Source organism: Cornus florida, unplaced genomic scaffold (genome assembly GCF_030987335.1).
Source record: "Cornus florida cultivar Cherokee Brave unplaced genomic scaffold, ASM3098733v1 CherokeeBrave_3.0.0_Hap2_Chr04, whole genome shotgun sequence".
NCBI lineage: Eukaryota > Viridiplantae > Streptophyta > Magnoliopsida > Cornales > Cornaceae > Cornus > Cornus florida.
Window position 1 is genome coordinate 14,573,200 of NW_026775574.1, and position 25,740 is coordinate 14,598,939.

General features: G+C 34.7%; 3 protein-coding genes and 1 non-coding gene across 5 annotated transcripts; 2 read left to right on the forward strand and 2 right to left on the reverse strand.

The window, feature by feature from the left end:
• Positions 1-1,021: 1,021 nt before the first annotated feature.
• LOC132302806 (clp protease adapter protein ClpF, chloroplastic) lies at positions 1,022-13,274 on the forward strand. 2 transcript variants are annotated; one of them, XM_059799769.1, is made up of 9 exons: positions 1,022-1,181; positions 6,242-6,671; positions 6,780-6,839; positions 7,260-7,354; positions 7,629-7,801; positions 9,660-9,772; positions 12,020-12,065; positions 12,648-12,688; positions 12,773-13,274. In XM_059799769.1, the coding sequence occupies exons 2-9, from the start codon at positions 6,348-6,350 to the stop codon at positions 12,926-12,928; spliced, it is 1,008 nt and encodes a 335-aa protein (XP_059655752.1). In that variant the 5' UTR covers positions 1,022-1,181; positions 6,242-6,347; the 3' UTR covers positions 12,929-13,274. The 2 variants fall into 2 exon arrangements, with proteins under 2 accessions (XP_059655752.1, XP_059655753.1); XM_059799770.1 differs by lacking the exon at positions 1,022-1,181 and adding an exon at positions 5,762-5,780.
• On the reverse strand, positions 8,719-8,821 carry LOC132305605 (U6 spliceosomal RNA). The gene has a single exon (XR_009481647.1). It is a non-coding gene; the product is annotated as a U6 spliceosomal RNA (small nuclear RNA).
• A 1,319-nt stretch (positions 13,275-14,593) lies between the features above and the next one.
• On the forward strand, positions 14,594-18,203 carry LOC132302808 (putative pentatricopeptide repeat-containing protein At1g69350, mitochondrial). The gene is given in 2 exon segments (XM_059799771.1): positions 14,594-17,194; positions 17,196-18,203. Coding segments are annotated over 2 exon segments (2,379 nt in total). The 5' UTR covers positions 14,594-14,948; the 3' UTR covers positions 17,329-18,203.
• Positions 18,204-18,454: 251 nt separating this feature from the next.
• On the reverse strand, positions 18,455-21,327 carry LOC132302809 (pentatricopeptide repeat-containing protein At2g03380, mitochondrial). The gene has a single exon (XM_059799772.1). It carries the CDS (start codon positions 21,248-21,250, stop codon positions 19,106-19,108), a length of 2,145 nt encoding a protein of 714 aa, XP_059655755.1. The 5' UTR covers positions 21,251-21,327; the 3' UTR covers positions 18,455-19,105.
• Positions 21,328-25,740: the final 4,413 nt, after the last annotated feature.

Sequence of the window (25,740 nt, forward strand, 5' to 3'; positions counted from 1 at the left end):
TTTGGTATTCTGAAAAATATCTACAAAATTTTGTTGCTCGAATGAGACCATAAACATTAAATATTGGATATATCAAATGCAAAGTATATACAGTGACTCAATTTCTTGTTAAAGCAAAAAGAAAAGGAGCACCGATTTCTTCCATTTTAGAGTTCCGAGCTTTTTTATTTATTTATTTTTTATTATTATTATTTTTTATCATAAAATTGAGAAATTTATTAAAAGATTCATTTCATATTTTACACTCCAACTAATCACACAGTCCATTTATATGACCTATATTGTGTTTTCAAATAGGTGTTGTTTATATAAAATAAAGGGTAATTGCTTGATATTGAGAAGGTGAAAACACAAGTTTGAAATCAATCGCTAAGGACTTGCACATATATTAAAAATAGTTTTCAAAAATTCTAAAATATAAAAGGACTTCGAGAAAAAAGTGCTCTTTAAAACTATACATTTTTTAACCACCAAGACCTTGACTCAAGGGATAGAAAGTTGAAATCTCTTTTTTTTGTTATAGAAAGTTGATGGCTGTAGTCACCACTGTAACTGATGCTAAAAATTTCAAACTTGTTTTAATATTTACTTTTTAAAAAAATTTATTGTGAAAACTCAAAACTGAACTAAGTTGGTAAGAGAGAATTATTAAATGGAAAATACTTAGATCTCACTAGTGACATATATACAGTCCGGATATATATTCACTTATTAAATCAAAAATGGTGGGAAGAATATATGTTTAAGCACACATTAGCAGATGACTAAGCCATTACGTATTAACTAAATTAGAGATGGTGGGAAGAACGAGTTGAGACACACATTAGTCGTGATGACAATGTACATCTTCACCGGTGAGAATTATTCTTTCTGGTCGATAAGCTATACTCCTAAGATTCTAGATGAAGAACTTTTTTTCAAATATGCTTCCAATTAATATTTTAATCTCACCATGGACTTACATGTCATTTTCCAGCCAAACACACCCTTCCCGTCAAACTAAAAATGAAAATTTTCTACACCATAAATTGCGTTCCACGTGCAATTCAATCTGGTTCCAACGCTCCAAAATCCTCGAGAGCCATCTCCGCTTCTCGCTACTCTTTTAAAGTGATAAGTCACTTTTCTTTTTCTGCGGCAGCTACCCGTGAAGATCATCAACTAGGAATATGCATCACCGTGTATGTATATATGTTTATATATATTGTCAAATTTGGCTATAACATGTCAAATTACTTAAATATTGCCTCTTCTACGGTTTGTTAACTGATCTTTTTCTCGAAGCAATTAGCCTCTGTTTCTGCAATTAGAAATCATGTTTGTGATCAGTAGCGTGGTACTGTCATGATATTGTTGCTAATTTGATGTATATGTATATATATATGTTCATGTATATGGTTAGTTTCTTCAATGGGAACATTTGGCTATAATATGTCAAATTATTTCAATATTGCCTCTTCTAGGGTTTGTTATCTGATCTTTTTCTTGATACAATTAGCCTCTGTTTCTGCAATTAGAAGTTATGTTTTTTATCAGTGGCGTGGTACTGTCATAATATTGTTGTTAATTTGATATAATTTACTCTATCAACAAGGTGAGATTGTTATTGGGTGTTGTACTGTTAATACTAATTACACTGCTCTTACATTCGAGTTACACATTTAGCTAGTCATGCATATGCATGTATCTATAGGTTCTTAAGTATTTAGGTCTCATCGGTCTGTGTACTAGGGTGCTAGTTTCTTATACTTGAAAGAGGAAAAAATATAGCTATTTTAGATGACAAGAGCACCAATTGTTTATCCTATTTGCCATTGGACTAGGCTGACATATTATCCCCCTTCATTGGATAACTTATATAGGACACACAAGTTAATCCATTTGAAAAAAAGAACAAAAATGACTTCATTTAACAAAATCAAGTAATCTGACATAAGTTGAACCATTTGAAAAAGAGTAATGCTTTTGGACCTATTTGTCTGGCTGATGAATGTAACTCACGGGGTTTTTATCCACTTCATGTAGTGGATAAGTTTAAGTGTGGGTCCTATCTACTGCACCAAAGGGATAGAAACCATTCGGCTATACAAATAGGCCAAATAATCATTTTCCTTTGAAAAAAGAACAAAAGTAAGATCATGCTTGGTGTTGTTTTCTAAGATCAGTTTTCTGTTTTTCGATAACTTAAAATTGAAAAACTATACAAAAAATTGCTTCATTGATAGTTTATGTGAACTATTTTATGAAAACTTAAATAGTTCTCTGAAATAGTTTTCTAGTTTTCTGAGTTCTTGAGAACTATTTTCTGAGTGACAAACCAAGTAGGCCTTAAAAAAAAACCATCAAATCAGAATCAACAAGAATCAATCGTTAACCCTTGTTAATCTAATTAATCGGGTCATTAACAACCCAAGTCAATCTAATTAATCAGCAATCAGATGCAAGAATTCATTTTTGGAAAAATAAATCACATTCACGAATTGATATTTTATTCAATCTGCAAAAAAATTAACATAAAGTTAATTATGCTAAAATCAAATGCAGAACATTGAAAACTATTTGAATCCATTTGGCGTTAAATTTACTTCACTACAATAAAGGCAAAAAGGAAAGAAAATTGAAAATCAATGTAAAGAGCGAACTTATATATTCAAAAACATGGAAGTAAAAAATAAAAAATTATATATTTTAACAGAATTGAATAAGAATGACTGAAAACTCTGTATCAATCGAATGATGAAGGATATAAAACTTAGTTTGAGAGAAGATGAATGAGACAGGAAATTGAAGAGGAACAAATAAGGAAATAAAAGGGTTTAAAGAAGCTTCGCTAAATGTAATATTTAAGAGATTTTTGGATATACTTGTACCCTTCTAGTAGGAGGGTAGGACTGAGAATATAGAGAGGGGTGTTTTGGATGGTGTCACTTTGGAAGAAGAGATGCATTCTCTCTCTCTCTCATGTAGTCACGTCTCTATTTTATTATATCACCGCCTCTTTTTATTTTTTAATTATATATTTTTGGCAAGCTTTCGCAAGTACGTTACACATGTTGCTTACAGCTAAAGCTTATAATGTAAAATGACCGTGTTACTCTTCCGTCAGGACTATTTTTTTTATTTTATCATTGCATATTAATGTTATTTAAGCAACTAAATACAATCCGAAGTAAATTTATGATAACAATTATGTTCATAAATTTTGTTACTTATCAAAAAAAAAAAAAAAAATGTTCATAAATTTGGTTAACTCCATGAATTCAAATCCAAAAGAAAATGAAAAACAATAGTAATAAAAATATTTTTTTATGTTTTTTATTTATATAAATAGACATGACTGGTTTAAAATAGAATGGATTTTGATTCATTCTCAAACTCACTAATAACAAATTAAAATGCAATGATAAATTTAAAAAAAAAAAGAAAAAAAAAAAAGGAAAGAACAAAGAAGCATTAGTTCTTACCGAAGGTAATACGGTGATTTTACATTATTGGCCTTATCTACAAGCAACATATGTTTTTGAGTAGGTAGCCCCAAATATGTTCTTGTGAATAATTGCCAAAAAATGTATAAAAAAGGTCGGCGATACAATAAAATACACATGAGAAAGAGAGAAAATACATCTCCTTCTCTCACAATGACACCGTCCAAAGTCTCTCTTCATGCACTCCGAGCCTATTATACTAGGAGAGTATAAGTATCTCCGAAAATTTAGATAAATGTAGCATTTAGCTAGGCCTCTCGAAATATCTTGTATTTTCTTATTTGTTTCTCTTTCTTCAAATTACTTTCTCATTCATCCTCTCTCAAATTAAGCTTTTTAATTTCATCGATTGATTGATGCAGAGTTTTCAGTCATTCTGATTCGGTTCTGGTAAAATACATATTTTTAGATTTTCTGCTTCCATGCTTTTGAAAATATAAGTTTTGGGTTTGCAATGATTTTCAATTTTCTTTCCTTTTTGCATTTATTGTAACGAAGTATTTTAAATGCTAAATGGGTTTAAGCAGTTTTTAGTGTTCTGCATTTGATTTTGTCATTAATTGACTCTAGAGATTGAATAAAAGATCAATTCTTGAATGTGATTTTTTATTTTTTCTCAATAAGGAGTTTTTGCATGTGATTGTTGATTAATTAGATTAACTTGGGTTGCATGTGATTATTGATCAATTGTATATCCATTGATGAGTTTATTGATTTTTTGGGTTCGGTGGGTCCTTAGGACCTTGTCTCTAGCTTTGGGCTCTGTATAGCTCTTGGGATGTGTTCCCTGTTTAAACACTTTCTAATACATTTTACTTATCCAAAAAAAAAAAATGTCTATTTTATTGTATTGCCGACTTTTTTTTTTACTATTTTTTTTGGCAAGTTTTCACAAGCACGTTGTTTGGGGCTATCTACTCAAAAACATATGTTGCTTGTAGCTAAATCCAATAATGTGAAATGAATTAAATTAAAATATAGTATGAGTAGATATATAGTGCAAGATAATAATATTTAGGGTGTCCGAATATACATAATTTAAGCAACTAAATACAACCTCAAGTAAATTAAAGATAATAATTAAGGTCATAAATTTTGTTAACTATATGAAAACAAACCCAAAAGATAATGAAAAACAAAGAAACAAAAGTAATAAAAATATTTTTTTGTGTTTTTTTATTTAGAAAAATAAACCGGGCATGTTCTAAATAGAATATATTTTGATTCATTCTCAAACTCATAACAAATTAAAATGCAACGATAAATAATCAAAAACAACAAAGAAGCATAGTACTCACGTAAGGGTAACACGGTCATTTCGCATTATAAGCTTTAGTTGCAAGCAACATATGTTTTTGAGCATCCCCAAACAACGTGCTTGTGAAAACTTACCAAAAAAAATGTAAAAAGAATGTCAGCCATACAATAAATTAGACATGTGACTACGCGCATGTGTGTGTGTGTGTGTGAGAGAGAGAGAGAGAGAGAGAGAGAATGCGTCTCCTCTCACAGTTACACTGTCCAAAGCCTCTCTTTCTCTGTACACTCTCAGTCCATCCTACTAGGAGAGTATATATCTTCGAAAATCTCTTAGATGTTGCATTTAGCGAAGCCTCTCTAAATCCCTTTTCCTTCCTTATAAGTTTCTCTCTTTTTAATTTACTCTCTCATTCATCTTCTCTCAAATTAGGTATTCTAGCTTTCATCTATTGATTGAGCAGAGATTCGGCTTTGGTAATGTTTATATATTTTTAATTTTCCGTTTCCATGTTTTTGAATATATAAGTTCTGGGTTTGCATTGATTTCGACTCTATGTTATTGTTTTGTTGATCAAATAAAATATCGGTTCTAGAATGTGATTTTTTTATTTTTATTTTTTTTCCAACAAGGAGTTCTTGCATGTGATTGCTTTTTAATTAGATTAACTTGGGTTAATCATCCTGATTAATTTGGGTTAATAATCGATTCTTGTTGATTGGGATTTGATGGTGTGCTTCAGAAATTTACTTTTGTTCTTTTTTCAAATGGTTTAACTTATGTCGGTTGATTATTTGATTTTGTCAAATGAAGCCTTTTTTGTTGGGTGATCATATCGTGCATAAGAAATAACACAAGAAATAGGAGATGGAATTCAGTGGGTATGTAGAGAATGTGAGCAATATGATGATGAAAGCAGGTGCATGATGGTATATAATGACTATATAATGATGAAAGCTTGGAATCTTGGACTGACAAAGTGTAAGGATGTGGCTTCATGTATGAGAACAGTCACTTTGTGCATAATTATGACAAAGGTTAGGTCTATGTCCTGTCATTGCCTTTCAACACCTTGTGTAAGCTGGACCGACAAATCTTTAGACATGTATCCATAATGTTTTCAGTTGGATTTAATTAATGTTGTTTACAATTTACCTTTTCCACTATAACTAGCTCGTTTATATGTATTATAATGTCATTGCACCGAGTGTAAGCCAAAATGTGGCCTAACAATGCATTTAGTAGAGTGATAGATCAGCAAAAAGATTATCAACTTCTTTTCCATGGTATTTTGGAATCTGTTAGGGTGCGTCCTACCTCCAGTTTTGCTTCTGAAGTGTATTATGAGTCTTTATAATAAACTTTAAAACTTCCTTAAAATTCATTATTTTTATTCATTTATTTATTTTGCCCTGCATTTATGTATTTTTCCTTATGTTTATATGTTTCTGATTTATACAAGGTGTACTGATCATTGCTCTTCTATTTGACCTCACAGTAGATGCAGAGACAGCGATATAGAAGGGTGGAAAAGGGAGGGTAGTTTTTCTGAAAAAAAATTTAAAGAAAAAAAAAAGAAGAGGAGATTCTACTGCCTTGCATAAATGGTGAGAGCTATGTGGTTAAGTAGCTTGACAACCTCTGTAAACAGTAGCATCTGTGGATCTACCCAAATATGGAGGAGTTTCAGGACCCGAACCCAGATAACCTCTGGAGTTGAAAGATTATGCCATTGGCATCAAGGTGTACAGAGACTATCCTCTACAGGTCTGTATGATATTTTAAGACTGCGAAATTTGAGGGTCAAAGCTGGATGGCTTTTTAAAGGAGGTGACCAGGGGTCGGATGCAAGCTCAGAGAGTAGTGAGAGTGCGAATGAGGATATATTGGTTTTCTTTTTCCAACTGGACCTGGCAACTCGAGTACAGGTTTGACATGCATTTTCCAAGTTGTCATTGTATATCTTGTAACTATATAATTGGTTTTGCTTATGTGCCAAAAAAATGGTTTAAATATATCTCAATATATATTGGCAGTGTTCTCTGAATATGGAGCAGTATGAAATTGCACAACAACTGAGAAACAAACTTACTGAGGTTAGATCATTTAATTTTTATCATGGTGAACATCATGGTGTACACTTACACTAATGTTGAGGCTCCAGCTTTTGCAAATTTCCTGACTTAAGGATTTATTAAGGAGCTTTATTTATTGCTCTCTTGTGTTGGTAGTTTTCTTCCTCCTGAATTCACGAGAATTTCTTTGATACAACTTTTACATACATACATAGATATATGTACTTATATACATTATAGTATATTCTTTTTTTTCAGACAAATGCATTTTGGTTATATAAAGCCATTGACAATGGTGTTTGACATGTCACGATTTTGCCATAAGGCTTTGAATTTGTGATTCCACTAACGCGCTAACATGTTTCTGTGTCTGACTAAATTTCCTCTAAATGGTGGACCAAATGGAATTGCAGCATTCTTAATGCGTCTTTTACTTGCAAGGTTGAAGCAGAGATTATCAAACAGACAGAAGCAAAAAGGGGATCAGCCTCGAAGAGCGAAGCTCAAGACAAGGCTATAAGCATCTTACGTCTACGGTGAGTGTCACATCATGTTATCATTAGACCTGCCAGTTCATTTGTATAAGGTGGTGTTCCACTTTCTGGTTTCACTTCGTAATTGTTTTCTCTTCTTTCTTCAATGTTGTGGCATGTTCATTCTCAGGTCTTTACTCAGGGTATGCCCTCTGTGCATCTGTACTTAATACTTCATTTATATACAACACCAATTATGAAAAGGAAAAAAAAATGTTGTGGCATGTTGCTTTAACTTGAACAATTTATTAGATTGTTTCTGCTTCTTTACCTGCAGTGCAGACCTGCAAAATGCAATTCAGAATGAGAACTATGGTTTGGCAGCTAAATTACGGGATGAAATTTCTAAACTCGAGGCAGAGTCTCTGGCTGCATCAGCAAAAGCTCAAGTGTATGAAAATGCTGAATATGCCTTTCGTTTGGGTCAGAAAGTGAGACACAAGATGTTTGGTATGTATTTGTCATGCCTTCACTGCATTGTTCTATTGTTGTTTTGGTCTTAGCACAATATGTGACCTCATTCAATCTCTAAGAGAATTCTTATAATCTTGTCTAGTCTAGAATGGAGGTTTGACAGAAATCTAAATTTGGGTGGCTAGTGGTAAATTTTATGATAATTGATGAGGCAATCTAATTCAATTCCTTATATAATTTTTAATCAACAAAACCTAAAAGGAATCAGGATTCAATCATTAAATTAGCAGCTGTAGTAAATCTGGATTTAATCCTCTGTGTGGTCTACTCAACTATACCGTGATTTGTTCACTTGAGTGATTTACAAGCTCATGAGCCTAAGTCAATTTTGTCTTTAGAAGAAACCCCTTTAGCCCGCATCATTTGTTGCTTTTCACACGATAGACTTAATTGTTGAAGAGGAGACCTTTAAAACTCTTAATGGAATGTCATCTTTTACATGCACAGAACACACAAGTTGAGTTATTTATTTATTTATAAATGAGAAGTGAATTAATATCTTCAAATTCTTAGTGAAAGAGTTCAGGTAATTGAAGAGTGGTTGCATCTATAAACGTATGCATATAGATACTTACAAATAGTGGTCAAGATCTATTAATATATGCATATAGATACATTCTTTTATATTATATATGTCTATATAATATAAAGAATGGCTTAGGTATTTTACCTGCTGTCTCTAAGATTCTGCATTTTGATCAAAGGAGAGAGATGATTTCTTATCATTAATCTTTAGTTTAAGGAATTTTGCAAGGTAAAATTCTCTTATTAATCGTAATTTACTCTTTGAACCAAAATTTTGTTTGGCTATATTTTCTAGGGGGTGGTAGTGGGTTTGGTCTGTTTGGGCCATTCATTGATAAGAATTTCATTTTTTTTTTTTTTGATAAGTAAAAAATTTGGACCATTTCTCGATTTGTGCGTGTCATCCTTGCGCCGGGGCCATGCCAATCTTCTCTGTATCGTTCCAATTTTATCGGATGTCCCCGAAGGGACTTGATAAGAATTTCATGCTTAACCTAGATACGGCCTGCCAATTCCTAGGTTTACCCAGTTAAAATTTCATAATACAATATGCTTGACTTAAAGTAGCTTTCCAAATTCTAAGTTTACCATGTTAAATTTCCATATTCTCACACCTAGTTATCGAACTTGTACATAATGTCTATACTTGTACTTAATGAAATTATGAAAAAACATATAATTTATTTTAAAACTATATATAATATTTTAATGTCTATACTTGTACTTAATAATATTATGAAGTCATTATAACCTTCAAAAGTGATTTGCATAAATATTGAAAATGATAATTAAGTGTTGCCTCTTATGAAAAGAAACCTGGTAAATTGACTAATGGACCAGCGAAGGTAGGTCAACAAGAATCAAATTGTTCAAGAAGGATTTTGAGCAAGCTCTTCACTCTTCATGTGAAGAAGTTGATAGTCAGGTCTATACCCAATCCACCTTTAAACACCCTGCTTTGGTAGGAGCAACAATAGATAATAGCATCTCCACCTCCTCTTTATTTATTTATTTTGTTAAGGGCTGAACACTTTAGGTAGGAGTCTTAGGGTGTTGTCTTCTTTCATTTTTTCTTTCATGGTATTTTGATATTTAATTGTTGTTTCTCTTAGGATCTCGTGTTAAGCTGGCTGCATTTCCATTTAAACAAGGAATTATATAGATTGTTGTCAACCTTCCCAAACAAATTCTTGTAATATGTAAAGTCTCTGGCACCTAGCCACCTGGATGTAATGGACTACATGATTTCTTTTTCCCTATTTATATCTTTAAATTTTCTTATTTGTCAGAGATGATTTTATGATTTTAGGATATCGAGCTGTGGTTTGTGGAATGGATCCAGTGTGCTGTGAATCAAATTCGTGGAAGGAAATAGCGCAGGTTGAAAAGTTGTCTCGTGGTCCTGATCAACCATTTTATCAGGTTTATTTTGCCATATTATATGTGTTGACTTTTTGTGTGACAGCAAGTTCTGGCATTGTCTTCTGTATTGTTTAATGATTTTTTATTTTATGAGTGACTTGTGCTGTATAGAATTATCGGGGCTTTAAGCTCCTTATCTGTTCATCCTCCATGAGCATTCTTATCTTACCACGTCTCAACCTCACATACTATCTAAACTCCTCTAGGAATACAATTTGATATGTATATATTTTCTTTTGAGAGTGAGCTGTGAACTAAATCATATGGTTTTTTTTTTTTTCTTTTTTAATTCTATGATATTTATGCCAGGTTTAGCCTAGAAACCCAACTCAATTCGAGCACAACCCATTATCTTTTTGTTTTGGGTTGAAATTTTTTTAACTCTGCCCCAATTGAGGTTGGGCAGCTTAACTTCTAATATTCATATTTTGTTACTGTTATTAAAATACTTGTAGATTATATCATGACATATTTTTTTTGTAGTAGTTGGATAATTTTAAGGACTGTGATTATGTTTTCATGTTGGAATGTTAGGCATGATTTTTTCCAAGTTGTTTTTCAGAACTAAAAATAAATAAAATAAAAAATGATCCTGAACTTTACCATATCTTGGGAAAAAGGAAAAGAAGCTCAAATTGGGCTTGGCTCGGCTCTTAGCGTTAGACTCGGGCCTGAGTTGAGGGATCTATGCCTCGTGTAGAGTTCATGTTGACCCCTTAACCCTCCCAAACTGCCCTTGAGCCCTAGTTTTAGTAGGCTTTCATGAGGTCTTCTAAGATAGGGACGATTGGGAAGGGAGCATATGATGGATATGTGGGGAGTGGGGGACAATGGTATCTCTTACAAGTATATGAGAGATTCCACTTCCTACCTTGCTCAAAAACCTTGATGTAATAAATTCTATATCAAGGATATTCTTAAGAGACTAAATATCATATGTTAATGTTTCTTCAGGCACGCTCCCCTATTGGGCACGTTTAATGAAATGCTACTTATCAATATCTATATGTATATACATACACACATATCATGTGTTAACCTAGTCCTCGTAAAAGTAATTGTAACATAATCTGAGGGGGCATATAGAGGTATAGTAATAATTTAAAACATTTTATAATGTCTTACATGGTAATCAAAATGAGTTCATTTCCATATATATTTGAAATAAGTCCTAGCAGACCCCAAATAGTTGGGAAGATGTTTTGTCAAGTGATTAAATTAAGTTCTTGCTAAGCTGTTAAGTATGAATCGGTTATTAGATTTCATGGACTGATCATGCTTTGAAGGCGATGATCTTCATTTTTATTACAATGCTTTTCCTTTTTCCTTTTCCTTTTTGGTACCATGCCTATTTTTGAGGTAGTTTGTGCATGAAAATACTATGGAGACATTGGAATAGATTTCGTTATAAATACTTGTACCCTGTGTCCATCCTGGTTCAACTGCACCCAAAAGTACGAATACTAAAAAATGAACTCTGATCTTTGTCTAATTTCCTTGAAATTAATGGTCAAGGAAATAGCTCTCCGCAGCAATGCAACTTGGCTTATGCTTCTAGCATTTCTGTGTTGACTGTCTTGCTTCTTTGTTTTATTATTGCATATGCACAGTTGAAGTAGTCATGTGAACATGTAATGGTCCCTTTGTTATATGATGATTTATGTGCACAATTCGTATAAATGACGTTATCCCATAACTTATCGTATTTGGCGGTAACAACACCATTACTGTGGAGGTAATTCGATGTCCAATCTCACTAAAGGTTATTTGAATATTATGTCTAGTAAATTTAAGCAACAACGATGCGCTCTTCATTTTTTATGATTAAACAGTAAATTTACGTCTAACCATGTTTAATGGGAACCAAATCCAAGTCTTTATAGTTCCATGAGAATGTTAGGTGCATTGAGTTAGATGACAAAATAATAACCCACACAGCTACACAGTAATGCTGGAATAAGAAATGAGCATTTCAGGATTAGGCATTGGGGAAGGAAATCTGCAACGAAGGTCTAGTTTTACTTATTTTGATATCACTGTATTTTATTTTCTGAAAGATTTCTTGGGCATCAAAAAGGCTTTGCTCCTTTCTTGGTTCATCTCACATCTATTTGTTGGCATGTACATCACAGTACATTTTTATTGTTTGAATGCCTTTTATTTCTCATTTTATTTATTTGATGCTTGCCCATGAAAGAATAAATAAAAAATTGTATTTCATTTTTTTTTTTTTTAATTTTATATCAGGTATTGGTTGATGTACATGCAGACCCCAATTTACTAGTGGCATATGGTAATTATCAGCCATTTATTTTTCTTCCCAGTCTAAAATTTCAATTATATTTCCCTGTTTGGTTAAATCTAGATTTACTACATTGTCAACGCTTTTGTCTTTTTTTATTTTATTTTATTATGCAGACTTTTCACCAACCCAAAGGGGAAAGCCTAATGGCAAGTCTTTCACCTCACGTCTTGGAGGTTGGGAGTTTGAATCCCCTCGGGGCCACCCTCAAGAAATTTTCTGGTAATTCCCTAGCACATGTGGGACAGGAGGACTACATGTGCGCAGTGGTGGATTATGGAGGCCATTATTATCGACCAAAAGAAAATTTATAGGCTTTTCAATTTTCACCTGGAACTAGGATCCTGTGCTATACAGCACTTTTGTTGTACAGCTGTGGACAACATAGATCAGAGCACACTCTTTCACCTGTTTAGGGTTTTTTTTTTCACCTGACCTGGAGAGGCATATTAGAGGCATATTATGTTTATGGACTTGCATTATTTCACTCCTTGGATGGTCGGCTTCATAACTTTTGGCTTCTTTTCTACCTTATTCCCCAATTGATTCATCAAATGCTTTCGTACATTGCAGTTCCAGAGGAGAATTTACTAGCCCCTGACAAAGCAGACAAGGTGAGTGTAGTTCTCTTCTAAAGAACAAATGTGCCAGCTATCTTTGCATCTTACTCTGTGCGGGCTGTGCTTGACCCTGTGCAGGGCAGGTTTGATCATCCCTATGTTTCCTTTTTATTCTACGGGATGGATGCCGCTGGAGATTTCATCCCCATCAAACAGCTGCGTGAGAAGTACAATAGGCCGCGGCATGAGGTGCCCTATGATGGACAGGATGAGAATGATAAAGAAGATGCTTGAGTGGCTCCACTCCTGATTTGCTCTCATCTCAGATTCTAATGATACCGGAAATCGTTGTGCCATCAGCTGTCTGCTGCGGTGTTTTAAGTAGTTGCCTCTGTTGAAAACATTATATGATAACACGAGTTCTGCTTTGGCTAGTCAAGTTGATCCTACATCAAGGCTGCACAATCTTGACATCTTGTAGTTCACTTGTAGATGACCTGAATACCAGTCATGTATATACCATATTTTCAGATACTATATATTTTCAGGATTAGGGAGGCTTTCCTGTACTCCATATGTAGAACTTTGATGCTAAATCACAATAGTAAAAAAATTTCCTCACAACTTATTTTTATTTGTATTCAGCGGACAACTTACTTGCACCAAGATTTTACACAAACTCCCATTGTTCATTGCAGTGCTGGTATACTTTGAATATGAAGAGGTGGGTTTTGGGATTCCATTCTTATTGTTGTGCCATTTTGATGGGACTGTTATCTAGGTCCTGTGCATCATAATACTCCGCATACGATTGAGGGCAGCGCACAAAGAGCCACGTGCTCACCTTATTTAAATATTGGACAATTTATTAGTGACTTTTTTATATTTCAAAAACTGTCTTGCAGTTATTAGCCACGTATTAAGTTTATTTTCACCTCATTTGAGATTTGTTAATATTTCACAAGAAAATATAAATACTCCAGGATTTGGTACCGGGGTCATTTCAATCCTCGGATGTGGTGGAGTCTAGCACCATATTCATAATCCAACAGCTACCACCGTTCCAGGTACCATACACCACAATATTTAATACTTTTTTCACATATATTTTTTTTACGTTTCATAATTTCATTAACCTCCTCGATAGGAGAATCTGTTGCATAAATCAGAACCTCAAAGGAGGTAAGTGAAATTATAAAACTCGGAGAATCTGTTGCATAAATCAGAACCTCAAAGGAGGTAAGTGGAATTATAAAACTAAGAGAGGACCTATATGAGATATTTACATAAATTCTCCCTGTATCTACAAAAGTAGAATCTGTTACATAAATCAGAAACTCAAAGGAGGTAAGTAGAACTATGAATCATAGAGGGATTTATGTGGGATATTGACAAAACTCGCGGATGATAAGTCAAATTTACCCTTCTTTTATTTGGTGAGTGATAAGGTAATTAATTGTAAGAGTACAATGAATGATAACTATAATGACAAAAATGAGTAAATTTTACTTACCTCCCCTAAGGTTTGTCAATATCTCATATAGGTCTTCTCTTAGCTTCATAATTCTACCTACTTTCCTTGAGGTTGTAATTTATGTAACAAATTCTCCCTGCCATTAGGGCATTTGACGGAGATAAACAAACTACCGATGTCAAAAAAAAAAAAGGATACAATATCAATTTTGCCATTCTAATGCCTAAAATGACAGTAAATATTTAATGAGTAGAACAATAAAATAACACACCACTATTTTCAAATTGGATAGCCGATGCGATACGTGACATTTTGAAACCAAAGATGGTTTTTGTAAAACATTGACAAATATTTCTTGAGTAGAACAATAAAGTAACACACCACTATTTTTAAATTGGATAGCCGATGCGATACGTGAGATTTTGAAACCAAGAGGTGGTTTTTGTAAAATATTGACAAACCTGGGGAGGAAAGTAAAATTTATCCAACTATAATTTATTATTACTCACTCCTTTGAGTTTGGCTCCACTTTTAGAAGAATAAGAAAATCATGTGCAAGAGCCCAAGAGGTTGTGCGTTCCTCTCTCTCGTTTTTTTTTCTGAAAAAAAAAAAAAAAAGAAAAAAAAAAAAGAAAAGGAAAAAGGTTCCTCCTCTCTCTTCAAATACCAAATACAGACCTATATTTTTCTCCATTTTTCATACCAAGACAAACACATGGATATACATATAAACATGACTCATGCAACTCTCTGTCTATTTTTTCCTAGTAGAATGGTCGGTTTATCCCCTAACAAGATTCAAGACAAAAAAGTGCATTTACCCAAACGGAAACACTAAGGATGACACTGTACATGCCCTTGTTCAGATCATGCACAACCTCAAGAACGCTCTCTCAACTCCATGCCCACCTCTTTGTTACTGGACTCCACAGAGACCCATCTGCTTCAACCAAACTCATTGAATCATATGCCAAAATGGGTCCCTTTGAATCTGCCAATCTTGTCTTCCAGACCTTCCCAAAACCAGATTCCTTCATGTGGGGTGTACTCATTAAGTGCTATGTGTGGAATGGCTTCTTCAAGGAAGCCATTTCATTGTACCATAAAATGCTGTATGAAGAAACCCAAATCAGTAGTTTTATATTCCCATCGGTATTAAGAGCTTGTTCTGGTTTTGGTGATCTGGGTATGAGCCAAAAGGTCCATGGAAGGATAATTAAATGCGGGGCTGAGTCTGATGCTTTTATTGAGGCCTCATTGCTTAGTATGTATGGTGAAACAGCTTGCTTGGATGATGCTTGTAAGGTGTTTGATGGAATGTCTGTAAGAGATGTTGTTTCGTGGAGTTCTGTCATTTCGAGTTATGTGCAGAATGGGCAGGCAAGTAAAGGGCTTGAGCTTTTTCGTGAAATGGTTGCGAAGGGTCTTGAACCCGATTCAGTGACAATGCTTGGTGTGGCTGAGGCCTGTGGCGAGTTGAGTTTATGGAGAGAAGCGAAGTCGGTTCATGGTTATGTAGTGAGAAGGGAGATCAAGAGTACTGGGTCATTGGATAATTCTCTCATGTCTATGTATAGTAGATGTGGTGACTTGTACAATGCAGAGGTCCTCTTTGGCAATCTTACTGACCTGAATACTTCTTCATGGACGGCAATTATTACATGTTACAGTCAAAACGGGTGGTACCAAGAAGCGCTAGACATCTTTGTTGAGATGCAAGAGTATAATGTTGAACCCAATGCCATAACCATGATAGCTGTTCTATGTTCATGTGCTAGGTTAGGCTGGCTCAAGGGAGGGAAGTCAGCTCATTGTTTTGTTGTTCGAAAAGCTATAGACCTTGGTTATGATATTTTGGGGCATGCATTAATAGATGTGTATGCTAATTGTGGAAAAATAGGAGATTGCCAGAAGGTTTTTGATATGACCCGAGCGAGAAATATTGTATCATGGAATATGCTCATAACTGGTTATACTAGGGAAAGGCTGTCAAAGGAGGCTTTGATGCTCTTTGTTCAAATGCGTGTGCAAGGAATATTACCAGACTCATATACTCTGGCAATTGTTCTCTCAGCCTGTGGAGATATCAGTTTCTATGAGCTTGGACGTCAGTTCCATGGGCATAGTATTAAAACGGGGTTCTTGAATGAGTTTGTTCTGAATTCCCTAGTTGACATGTACTCCAAATGTGGCTTTGTGGATTCAGCATACATATTATTTGATGATAGCCAACAGAAAAGTGTTATAACATGGAATTCTATGATATGTGGATTTTCTGAAAATGGTAATTTGGTAGAAGCAATCAGTCTCTTCGATCAAATGTATTCAAGTTGTCTTGAAATGGATGAAGTAACCTTCCTGAGTGTAATTCAAGCTTGCTCGAATTTAAGATATCTAGAAAAAGGAAAATGGATTCACCATAAGCTCATCACCTGTGGTATAGTGAAGGATATGTATATCGATACAGCTCTAACTGACATGTATAGCAAGTGTGGAGACCTTCAGATGGCCCGGGCAGTTTTTGATAGCATGTTAGAGAGGAGCGTGGTGTCATGGAGTGCCATGATAGCAGGTTATGGGATGCATGGTCAAATTAATGCTGCCATCTCTCTCTTTAATCAAATGGTAGGAGAAGGAATAAAACCAAACGATGTTACCTTCATGAATATTCTATCTGCCTGCAGTCATGCAGGATATGTAGACCAAGGGAAGGCATATTTTAATTCAGTGATGAAGGATTTTGGTATTGTGCCCAAGTCAGAACATTTTGCTTGTATGGTTGATCTTTTGAGCCGAGCTGGTGATCTTGATGGGGCATATGAAATTCTCAAATCAATGCCATTCCCTGCAGATGCTAGTATTTGGGGTTCTCTGCTAAATGGTTGTCGCATCCATCAGAGGATGGACATGATTAGAAAGATTCAGAGAAATTTTGTTGATACAGTAATGGATGATACCGGATATTATACTCTATTATCTAATATATTTGCGGAAGGAGGAGACTGGGATGAATTTAGGACGGTGAGATCAATGATGGAAAATATAGGTCTGAGAAAGGTCCATGGGCACAGTACAATTGAGGTTGATGAGAGTTTACAGATTCGTAGCAAATGATAAAATATCATTTGTAAAACAAAAGAAATTTACAGGTTATTTCACAATGTTTGTAATTGGGGTCATGAATAAGGTCGTCATGTCGATTTGGTGTTCCTGTTATTAATAATAGCATTATTCACAGATGATCAACATGTCAGGTCTGTGGTGCTGCCATGGAGGATATTATTCGTGTCTTTTAGATGCTATCGTTGCATGACCAACATTTGAAGAGCAACAGTTTCTAAAAATCTACAGAGCAGAGCATTTTCTTTGAAACTAACATTTGAGGTTGGACAGATAATAACGGAGGAATTTTGATGAATGTGACAGTAGGATAAACTGATGGCCCTCTGTCTTTCAGGTAGCCTATTGGAAAATTTGTAAATGGCGTAACTCAGTGCAAGAGATCCTACACCAAGTCCATAACATGATCTGCACCCTCAACTGACTGAAGCACATGAACCAAAAACTACGAAATTTTTTGCTTGGAATATCCCCCTTCATCAAAGAGTGAAGGCTAACGAACGGTTGGGCTCTCCAGAGGGAAATCAGGCCCTGCTGCGGTTGTTGGCTTAATTTGGTTCAGGGAGGAGGGGTGGGGGGTGAGGTTGAAGCTGGTCAATGGAGTAGGATTCTCGATCAACAGGGTTGTCAGTGATAATGATCTGGCAGTACTCTGGACTGCATAGGAAAGTCGCCCCTTCTCTGAAGTAGGTGTTTCAATGAGGTGATCCCAGAATCCGATCCAGAAGTGGTGATTCAGATGAATTTCATCGAAGTTCACCAGAATTTTGTTCCAGACGATAGGACCTGCATAGTTTGGCTGGCAAGCCTTAGTAATTCTTGTAGAGATTATTGGTTTTTGTAGTCTGTTTCACCTTCTTGTGTTTACATGCCCATATGGGTTGCAGGAGATTGGGATGTATTGAACTTTCAAAAGCTGCAAACAATAAGATTTATGCCATTTGATTACAATAAATCACAACATCAATTCTGATTCTTTTGGATCTACAGATATTACCTGGTAGCCTTATCAATCATCTCTTTTGGTGATTTTCTAATTATACTGATCTTCTTTCCCATTTGAAGCAGGGGGGGACGAATTGCAGCTGCTTAATTAAGCATTGACAATATGTTTTCTGGATTACTGAACAAACCCTAAAGATATATATATATATATATATATATATATATATGGAAGATTGGAGTCTACAAAAATATATTCTATAACATATCATTGCATCATCCAGGCTAAAAAAAATCTCTCTACCTTACATTTATTTATCAAGAAAAATCTCAAGATTAACAAGAACTATAAAGCAGCTCTCTACTACAATAAAGTTTACAATGTGGATGCACAAAAATTAAGCTGCTGCTACTTGATTTCATTTTCTCATTCAAAAAGTATACACACACACATGGATTGTCTGTCTGAACACCTTCACATTAAATAATTTCCTCTAGCTCTGCAAGGGTATATGATAAATAGACGGTTCCGTAAAATGATGACAACCAAATTTCTTCATCATTGTCACGCTTGAAGATGTGCATGAGAACTTCAAAGTCCTATCAAAGAAGATAACATCTTGAGATTGGAGCAAAGTAACTCAACAGAGAATTTTAACTCCAAGCTACTGTCTGCATCCATCTTCATTCCCTAATTCATCTTCAAAGCTATGTAACCGGTTTCTTAGTTGTAACCCTTCAATTTTCCTGCACTTGAGACATATCAAAGCACCCCAGACCAAATTCTGCATGTCACTGCATAAGCTGTTTCAAGAGGAAAGCTCCATTTTCCAATTAAATTCGTTGTAATAATTCGTGTGAGGATAAGCTTCAGAAATTGGGCCCATACAGGTGTTTCAAATTTGTACAAAAGGCATACAAGATGAAGCATATCACTAAGCAAGACAGGCCACTTGTAGAGGAGAAAAGTGAGTACCGACATCCATTTCCACTTGGCTAGACCCTGCGGACTTGCTCAATCCTCTTTCCTTCATCAACTCCCTCACCTGATTAACCTGGCTCCATCTTCTATCTGAAGCATATAAGTTCGACACAAGCACATAGTAACAAGCTTTATCAGGATGCAACTCTAGCATCTTCTTTGCAGCCACTTCCCCAAGGTCAAATCTCGAATAGAGGCTGCATCCGTTCAAGAAGGCTCCAAACACGCTAACATTTGGCTGAATCGGCATCATCTCAATAAAAGCCCAGGCTTCCTCAAGTCTGCCAGCACGAGCCAATAAATCAACCATACACGCATAATGCTTCATGGAAGGGACGAAATTAAATTGCTGACACATTAAATTGAAATGCCTCCATCCTTCTCCCACCATCCCTGTATGACTACAAGCGGATAAAATGGTTGTGAAGATTACATCATTGGGCTTCAATTTCTCCTCCAACATATCATTGAAAAGGGAAAGGGAACCATTACTGTCCCCTTGCATTCCATAACCACCAATCATTGCACTCCAAGTGACCGTGTTCTTCTCTCCCATCCCATCAAAAACAGTACGCGCAGATTTAGCATCGCCACATTTGGCATATAAGTTTAATAGAGCAGTGCCAACATAGATATTAGATGATAACAGGCCTTCTTTCATACAGTAAGCATGAAGAGAAGAACCAACTCGAAGAGCACAAAGGGAAGCACAAGCTGAGAGGACAGCTACAATTGTTACAGCATCTGGCACCAAATACTCGGATCTCATTTGATGAAACAAATTCAAAGCTTCATAAGCAGAACCATTTTGGGAATATCCAGAGATAATTGAGTTCCAAGCAATCACATCCTTGTCTGATAATGCATCAAACAAATAATAAGCATTTCCAATCCTATGGCACTTTGCATACATGTCTATGAGAGCATTTGTCACGGTAGTATCTTCTAAGCATAGCTTGATCCCAAGCCCATGAATTGACATACCCAATTTCAAATTGCCTGACTGTGCACAGGCTGATAATACACTTGCAAAGGTAACACAATTGGGCATAATACCTAGCCATTTCTTGTCCACAAACAACTTCAATGCCTCATCAGAATAGCCACTCTGAGTGTACCCAACAATCATTGCCGTCCATGGGACAAGATCAATAGCATGAAGCTCATCAACTATGGAACGAGCATCTCTAATGGACCCGCACTTGAGATACATGTCTACAAGATTTGTAACCAGGAATGAATTACAATCAATTCCGTTCTTGATCACATAACCATGAACCCATTTTCCCTGATGTAATGCTCTTAACTTCGTACAAGCTGTGATTATACTCCCGAAAGTATATTGGTTACCTTCAACTAAACCATTTCTCATCCGATTAAACAAAATCAACCCCTCCTCTGCACAATCATTCTGCACATATCCACCAATCATCGAAGTCCAAGAAACTACATTTTTATCAATAATTTCATCAAACGCGTCACGAGAACACTCCACCATTCTACACTTCGCGTACATATCTACAAGGCCTGCCAACACAAAACCATCCGGGTTCCCCACCTTAACAATTATGCAATGCACCTTCCTCCCTTCATCAATATCACGCAATTCAATACACGACTTCAACACATGCGAAAAAACAATGTTGTCAAGCTCATTCAGGCATTTTCTCATACAGGTATAGAGCCGAATGATTTCTGCGTAAGAATCATTCATGAAATACCATCTAATCATCACTCTATACGCATAAAAATCTGGGCTTTGTATTTGATCGAATATCAAACGGGCACTAATGATGTGCCCGAACTGACCGTACGAGCTAACCAATTTAGTTTGGAAGAGATGGTCACTGGTTAGGCCATGGACGATGAGCAAAGCATGGATTCGCTTGATAACAGAGACGTTTTTGCAGGCACCCAGGTAAGAAAAAAATGGGTTTCGAGAGGTGGAGTGAATTGAATCTATGGTTCGATCGATTTTGGGAATTTGTAGCGACTGTTGATGGGTTGGTATCGAAACCAGAGTGCTAATCTGAAATTGGGGTTTGGTGATGACGATGCGAGGGACGTGTCTGTGCAATTGAGAAATTACTTTCATCATCTTTTGATCATATCTACATGGGTTTGCTGTTTTTGTTGGTTATTATAAGCTCAATCACTCCCGCCATTTTAATCAAGTGAGTGAAGCTCGTACAAAAATTTACTGGGTGATTTGCAATTTTTTATAATACTTTTTTATCCCAATTATCCTAGATCAAATTTAGTATACAGTGTAACCTTTATAAATTAATAGGGTTGGGGACTATATAAATTTTACTAATTAAACAAGATATTAATTTATTCATAAATTAATAATTATAAATTTAATATGTTATTTTTTGTAGATTATTTATTTATTTCAAAGAATTAAACAATTTTTTTTTTAGAACTTTTGAGCGAAAAATTAGAAATGAGATCCAACTGGACTTAAATTTCAAGAAAAGACAAGCAACTTTTTATCTTATCAAATTAATAATTTATGTAATAAGTGGGACTTATAGAAATCTATAAGGAAATTTATGAAATGTATTATCATATAAATTTATGGAAATTATTAATTTAGTACTTTGACACGTAATTTATTATTTAAAATAAATTATTAATTTATCAAGTATTAATTTATAAAGATTATACTGTATTATATATCCTAAGACATCCATGATATGTAATAAATAAATAAGTTTAAAATTTAAAATATTTAACATAGCAGCCTATAAGTCACTCAAATCCATTCCTCCCAAATTAAAACGCCACCCAACCCACTCATGTACGCCCAAAGCCTGACTATGGTATAAGGCAATAAGCCACAATTCTCACCTTTTCAATGGTAGTAGGTCCTTCCTTTTCAAATGGAGCTTGAGGTTCAAGCCTCCCTAGAGACCCGCTCATGTAAGTCCAAAACCTGACTCTCATATGGTATAAGCAACAACCCTCATTTTCAACGGTAGTAGGTCTTTACTTTTCAAATGGAGATTGAGATTCAAGCATCCTTAGAGTCATGGTAACGTGTGTGAATTATTTTAACTTTTAAATAAAAAATAAAAAAAAATAAAAAAACCTCGTAAAGTTTGTTTTTTTATAAAAAATAAATAAATTAAAACAACTGACATATTTATGGAATGAGAATTTGAATCTGGGCCTTTGGCCACAAGCACCACGTACCCTACCACTAAACTATCACACCACATCCAAAACCCCAGAAAGTTCTTATATAAATTTCTATATTCAATGAACTTCTGTAAGTTTCTAACTTTCTATATTCAATTTTTTTTAATGTTCTAATTTTTTTCTTTAAATCTTCGGGGTAGAATTGCAACTTAAGTGATCTTTGAGTTACAATTCTTCTCTAAGTTTCTATATTCAATTTTTTTACACCTCATGAAGCGTATAAAAAGAGGTAGAGGCCTCTTTGGCTTTTTAGTTTTTACTAGTTTGTGTCTATATGCTGTTTTTGTATCTGATTTAAGAAAGTTATCATTTTTCTTTAATTTTTTTTTTATTAATGTTCCTAAAAATGTCTACATGGCTTGTGCGGTGGTTGGTGGGATTGGTGAACTTTTTTTTCTCATATTTAACTAATGTTTACATCTTTTCAAATCAGTAGATTGCCCGTAATATATTGAAGTTTGTTTGCCCGTTCTTGAGGTGTTCGGCTGTTTTCAGTACAACTTTAATTAAAGAATCAAAGAGCAAAATACAATTGCCCTAAAGTTCGCCTATTTTGAGACGTATATTTAGATTCTCTTCCTCCTTGTTTTATAATCTTAAAAAATAAAAAATAAATTTAAAATGTATTTGGAGTTTCTCAGATTTCTGTTTAAGGGAGGGAATAAAACTGGGATGCAAATCTGCTCCAGTGGAGCAAATCCAGTGCAGATCTAAGGGCTGAGGTGGTCTGAAACCACCTCATCCCATTTGCCACACCATCGTCCAATCAGTACCCAATCAGCATCCGGTCAGTATCTTACACAATAAAGTTACTAATGTACTATTTCATTTATCACATGTACGAATATTTCATACACTTATACTAATACACCATACACTTATACATTATACGTATAAGAATACATGATTTACAATTACATTTAACTTTTTTTTTTTTTGCAAAAGTGCAAAAAATCCCTCTGAGTTATTACAAATTGGCATTTTAACCCCTGGACTACAAAAATAAACAAGTCAGTATCACAACTATCAAAAATCGTGCAAATTAACCCCTGACATTCAATTCCAGCCACTTTCCGGCCCACAAGGTCAGCACGTGACTGTCCTTTTCTTTTAATTCCGAAATTGCCTTTGAATATTACCGTTGTAGCCCTTTGCTGATAAATGAACCCATTTGTTCATTTGCCTTCTTCCATCCTCTAATCTACTCCACTCTACCTTTGCACCAAACACTCAGACAAATTTGAAGAACAAAGTTTAAGGTAAGATATACATATATATGTATATATATATATTGTAACTTAAATTTTGTTGTACAATTTAATTTCTGTAATATAATTTCAGTTATTTGATTATTTATTATAATATACTTTGGAAGGTTACACACCTCCTCTATAGTATATATAATTTATTTGTTTGAATTTGTTTGTTTTAATTTAATGTGTGCTTCCCTCTTAGTATCAGAGCCATTTATTTGTGGTTGATTTAGTTAAGTCTATTCGTTATACTTCATTCTTGCTAATCTTGTTCTGTTGATTTGGTTTAAACATTCTGTTATTTGATTCTTATCATATTGTTATTAATTTCCTTCTTGTGAGTCCAGATCTAAACAATAAGTCCTAGATCCAAACAGTAAGTCCCAGGGGAGGGCCTGAGCGGCGTGGCATGAGCGGATGAGCACGTGGATATGATATAAATATCAATTTGAGAAGATCATGACCATAGTTTGTTTTCACCAGCCAACTAAATAGGAATAGTAAGCGTTAAGTAACAATGAATAGGTTATTTAGATCTTCCTCTTCAATGAGCTCTAGTTCTAGATCTAGTTTACCCCCTCCAATACCAAACATAGTTAACGAAGAAGAATATTGCATTGAGGACAGTAACTTAGATTTTTGTGATTGGAATATCCTCAGAATTCCAAATCGAGAAATTTACAAAACTAGTTTCCTTAAGTCAACCTTTTTTAGTGATTACACAATTAAAACAGTTAAACAAATTTACTCTTTGTCAAAAGAACATGAAAAATGCCAATTACTCACAGCCAAAGCAATGCAAAGACATAGAGCTAAAGGATACAATTTCATCCATCTAGGTCTCACACAAGTTGCAGTGAAACCATTCACCAACAGAGGACTTAATGCCACTGTCTTGCTAGCCCTTCGTGATGTTAGGTTCCTAGATTATGACCTTAGCCTCTTAGGAGTCGTTGAAACGAGCCTCTGTAATGGCCCAGTTCATTTCAACTGTTATCCAGATTTGACTCTTAGTTAAGTGACCCTCACTTATTAAAGGCTTTAACTCTTAATGTCCAAACATCAGGTTACCCTATGCTTCTTGGGTCCCAACCTTTAGGTCTAATTTACAGAATTTATTACAAAGCAATCAAAACTAATCTTAATGCCAAAGCAGTCAAACAAGACATCAAAGGTTATACCCTGTTGATTAAAAGCAGTACTACTGATCCTAACATCCAAATCAAGAAAACAATTGCCTGGAAAGACATTTCGTTACCCAACGAATGGATTCTCTATAATGAAATCATCCGGTAAAAATAAAAAATGATATAAGTTATCTTGAAAGAGTCCAGGAATTTATGGACGGCACCGTTAGGATAAGTTTTGATGAACAACGTCTTCTGACTCGCTCTCGTCCTTCTGCTTCATTTGATAGATCAGATAATGGTCTGTTAGATAAAGATAGTGAAGTTCCTCCTCTAGAAAGAAAAAATTCACGATTTGATCCAAGGATGAAAGATCTTAAGTTAAAAGGTCTAAAAATAGAAGAACAAGTTAACCGACTATGTTATGTTCAAAACCCAAAATCTAAATCCACACCAAGTTCTCCTACTCCTTCTGATTTCATTGGCAACCTTAACACCATTAACCCACAATTAAATACCATTAGTAAACCTTTTAAGTATAACTTCTCCAGGTTACATGATGAAACCTCATCTGTTCCCAATAAAGCAAAAAGAAAAGATTTTAGGAAAACTCATACTAAAAAGGAACAAAATAAGATTCACCACTATTGGCAGCAGTTCATGATCGAACACAAGGTCAAAATTAATTTCTTTGACTATCTTGAGAACTATCATAACAAAGTTAATGTTCTAACAAAAGTTAATTGGAAAAAACCAGACACAACAATTATCTCCTTTTCCTATCCCCCATTAGAATTTGTGCTTCTTGATCACATGGGGACTGAGGTTACTGATTCCCTCTTAAAAGTAAGCACCACTACTAATCCAGATGCCAGAAAAATAATTGAACAAAACAATTTCACAAATCAATACCTGCATACTATTGGAATACAACTTGACAAAATAGAACTTTCCTTGTCACCACCTATTGCCCCAACAGCAAAACTTTCCTCTCTTCATATGGA

Excerpts from the sequence above, each read along its gene's own strand:
- LOC132302806 (XM_059799769.1), top strand. The coding sequence starts at position 6,348 with ATGGTGAGAGCTATGTGGTTAAGTAGCTTGACAACCTCTGTAAACAGT. Across the intron at positions 7,355-7,628 it reads ATAAGCATCTTACGTCTACG|TGCAGACCTGCAAAATGCAA; the intron begins GTGAGTGTCACA and ends CTTTACCTGCAG. Across the intron at positions 7,802-9,659 it reads AGTGAGACACAAGATGTTTG|GATATCGAGCTGTGGTTTGT; the intron begins GTATGTATTTGT and ends TTATGATTTTAG.
- LOC132302809 (XM_059799772.1), bottom strand. The coding sequence starts at position 21,250 with ATGATGAAAGTAATTTCTCAATTGCACAGACACGTCCCTCGCATCGTC.